At 48.2% G+C, this 4081-nt stretch overlaps 1 protein-coding gene across 1 annotated transcript in view; it reads right to left on the minus strand.

Moving 5' to 3' along the window:
• The window catches only part of LOC106632108 (sentrin-specific protease 3-like), an 8108-nt gene that overhangs the window by 2554 nt on the left and 1473 nt on the right, over positions 1-4081 (minus strand). Inside the window, exons 3-4 of the mRNA XM_031065469.1 lie at positions 3825-3881; positions 948-1107 (exon numbers count right to left, since the gene is read on the minus strand). Coding sequence (XP_030921329.1) covers positions 948-1107; positions 3825-3881 — 217 coding nt within the window. The remainder of the gene's footprint in view (positions 1-947; positions 1108-3824; positions 3882-4081) is intronic.

Genomic DNA, 4081 nt, shown 5'->3' on the forward strand with positions numbered 1-4081 from the left:
CCTCCAAGCCCCGCCCACAAAACGCAAACCACGCCCTCAAAATAGGAAGCCACGCCCCTGAGTTAGTGAGTCACGCCCACCCACCACTCCCAACAACGCCCCACCCATCCATTAAGCCACGCCCACCGCCACGCCCGTTGAAGCCCCGCCCGGTTCATTTTAAGGCAATACAATGGCATTCAGGTGTTCTGAGTTTGGCCACGCCCCTTTTCTTTAGCCACACCCCCAGAAATTGCTGCTTTGGTGAGGCCACGCCCACAATTTGGAAGCCACGCCCCTTCCTGTTCAACTCCTCCTACTGCAGATCGGAGGCGGTTTTAGATGGAAATTTTAATCTAATTTGCATAATAATTCTAAATTGCTGGAAAAGCCAAGCCCCGCCCCTTCATAATTTACAAAGGTGGCCATGCCCACTACTGGGAGACCACGCCCCCTTTTGTGAGACCACGCCCACATTTTATGTTATCCCCCTCCCTTTTAACCCTTCGAATTCCAAAACTAACCAAATTTTCTCCAAAATCAACCAATGGGCATGGATCACACTAAACCCCGCCCACTCTATTTTTAAGCCCATGACCACGCCCACCTTTTAAGTGACCACGCCCACTTTTAAGTGACCATGCCCACATTCAGTGACCACTTTACCCTTTCCCCCCAAAAATTATTTAAATTTCATCAGGAATTCTCAAACAAGCCGGCATAAAATTAAACCCCGCCCCTCCAAATTTTAACCCTGTGACCACGCCCCCTTCTTGAGAGGCCACGCCCACATTTATCGGCAGGCAAATTCTTGTTTTTTAACCACTCCCGCTCCCAAACCAATCCAATTTCCCCCCAGAGTACCCGATGAGCATGGATCGAACCAAACCCCGCCCACTCCAATTTCAACCCCCACGACCACGCCCCCTCTCCGGGCAGCCCCGCCCCCTGTCCGAGGCCCCGCCCACCTTGGGGCAGCGGCGGTTGAGCGTGCGCTGGGAGTCGAAGTAGGTGATGGTTCTGCGCGCCACGTCCACGGCCACGAGCGACCAGTGCACCTCCAGGTGGATGGGGATCAGCAGCAGCTCCTTGCCGAAAATGTCCACCTGCCCGGGGGGGGGGGAGCTGCTGCACCGAGCCCCTTCTGCACCAAAAAATGTATAAAATAATGCTCCAAAATCTGCCAAATGTACCCCAAAAAAATCCCAAAAATCCCCAAAATGATCCCCCCAAAAATCCCCAAAAATTCCCCAATCCCGGGGAGCCGCTGGTAGGATTGCAAAAGCTGCTGCACTGAGCCCCTCCTGGCACAGAAAAATGTATAAAATAATGCTCCAAAATTTGCCAAAAATACCCCCAAAAAAATCCCAAAAATCCCCAAAACGATCCCCCCAAAAATCCCCCAAAATTCCCCAAAAAATTCCCAGAAAATTCCCCCAAAAATTCCCCAAAATCCCCCAAATTTCCCCATTCCCAGGAGCAGCGCGTTCCCGGGGAGCCACTGGTAGGATTGCAAAAGCTGCTGCACCGAGCCCCTTCTGCACCAAAAAATGTATAAAATAATGCTCCAAAATCTGCCAAATGTACCCCAAAAAAATCCCAAAAATCCCCAAAATGATCCCCCCAAAAATCCCCAAAAATTCCCCAATCCCGGGGAGCCGCTGGTAGGATTGCAAAAGCTGCTGCACTGAGCCCCTCCTGGCACAGAAAAATGTATAAAATAATGCTCCAAAATTTGCCAAAAATACCCCCAAAAAAATCCCAAAAATCCCCAAAACGATCCCCCCAAAAATCCCCCAAAATTCCCCAAAAAATTCCCAGAAAATTCCCCCAAAAATTCCCCAAAATCCCCCAAATTTCCCCATTCCCAGGAGCAGCGCGTTCCCGGGGAGCCACTGGTAGGATTGCAAAAGCTGCTGCACCGAGCCCCTTCTGCACCAAAAAATGTATAAAATAATGCTCCAAAATCTGCCAAATGTACCCCAAAAAAATCCCAAAAATCCCCAAAATGATCCCCCCAAAAATCCCCAAAAATTCCCCAATCCCGGGGAGCCGCTGGTAGGATTGCAAAAGCTGCTGCACTGAGCCCCTCCTGGCACAGAAAAATGTATAAAATAATGCTCCAAAATTTGCCAAAAATACCCCCAAAAAAATCCCAAAAATCCCCAAAACGATCCCCCCAAAAATCCCCCAAAATTCCCCAAAAAATTCCCAGAAAATTCCCCCAAAAATTCCCCAAAATCCCCCAAATTTCCCCATTCCCAGGAGCAGCGCGTTCCCGGGGAGCCACTGGTAGGATTGCAAAAGCTGCTGCACCGAGCCCCTTCTGCACCAAAAAATGTATAAAATAATGCTCCAAAATCTGCCAAATGTACCCCAAAAAAATCCCAAAAATCCCCAAAATGATCCCCCCAAAAATCCCCAAAAATTCCCCAATCCCGGGGAGCCGCTGGTAGGATTGCAAAAGCTGCTGCACTGAGCCCCTCCTGGCACAGAAAAATGTATAAAATAATGCTCCAAAATTTGCCAAAAATACCCCCAAAAAAATCCCAAAAATCCCCAAAACGATCCCCCCAAAAATCCCCCAAAATTCCCCAAAAAATTCCCAGAAAATTCCCCCAAAAATTCCCCAAAATCCCCCAAATTTCCCCATTCCCAGGAGCAGCGCGTTCCCGGGGAGCCACTGGTAGGATTGCAAAAGCTGCTGCACCGAGCCCCTTCTGCACCAAAAAATGTATAAAATAATGCTCCAAAATCTGCCAAATGTACCCCAAAAAAATCCCAAAAATCCCCAAAATGATCCCCCCAAAAATCCCCAAAAATTCCCCAATCCCGGGGAGCCGCTGGTAGGATTGCAAAAGCTGCTGCACTGAGCCCCTCCTGGCACAGAAAAATGTATAAAATAATGCTCCAAAATTTGCCAAAAATACCCCCAAAAAAATCCCAAAAATCCCCAAAACGATCCCCCCAAAAATCCCCCAAAATTCCCCAAAAAATTCCCAGAAAATTCCCCCAAAAATTCCCCAAAATCCCCCAAATTTCCCCATTCCCAGGAGCAGCGCGTTCCCGGGGAGCCACTGGTAGGATTGCAAAAGCTGCTGCACCGAGCCCCTTCTGCACCAAAAAATGTATAAAATAATGCTCCAAAATCTGCCAAATGTACCCCAAAAAAATCCCAAAAATCCCCAAAATGATCCCCCCAAAAATCCCCAAAAATTCCCCAATCCCGGGGAGCCGCTGGTAGGATTGCAAAAGCTGCTGCACTGAGCCCCTCCTGGCACAGAAAAATGTATAAAATAATGCTCCAAAATTTGCCAAAAATACCCCCAAAAAAATCCCAAAAATCCCCAAAACGATCCCCCCAAAAATCCCCCAAAATTCCCCAAAAAATTCCCAGAAAATTCCCCCAAAAATTCCCCAAAATCCCCCAAATTTCCCCATTCCCAGGAGCAGCGCGTTCCCGGGGAGCCACTGGTAGGATTGCAAAAGCTGCTGCACCGAGCCCCTTCTGCACCAAAAAATGTATAAAATAATGCTCCAAAATCTGCCAAATGTACCCCAAAAAAATCCCAAAAATCCCCAAAATGATCCCCCCAAAAATCCCCAAAAATTCCCCAATCCCGGGGAGCCGCTGGTAGGATTGCAAAAGCTGCTGCACTGAGCCCCTCCTGGCACAGAAAAATGTATAAAATAATGCTCCAAAATTTGCCAAAAATACCCCCAAAAAAATCCCAAAAATCCCCAAAACGATCCCCCCAAAAATCCCCCAAAATTCCCCAAAAAATTCCCAGAAAATTCCCCCAAAAATTCCCCAAAATCCCCCAAATTTCCCCATTCCCAGGAGCAGCGCGTTCCCGGGGAGCCACTGGTAGGATTGCAAAAGCTGCTGCACCGAGCCCCTTCTGCACCAAAAAATGTATAAAATAATGCTCCAAAATCTGCCAAATGTACCCCAAAAATTCCCAGAAAACCCTCAAAAACATCCCTGCAAAAACAGCTGAAAAAACACCCAAAAATTCCCTAAAAAAATCCCCCCAAAATCCCCCAAATTCCCCAATCCCAGGGAGCCGCTGCTTGGACTGCAAAAGCTGCTGCACCGAGA

Source organism: Geospiza fortis, unplaced genomic scaffold (genome assembly GCF_000277835.1).
Source record: "Geospiza fortis unplaced genomic scaffold, GeoFor_1.0 scaffold1571, whole genome shotgun sequence".
NCBI lineage: Eukaryota > Metazoa > Chordata > Aves > Passeriformes > Thraupidae > Geospiza > Geospiza fortis.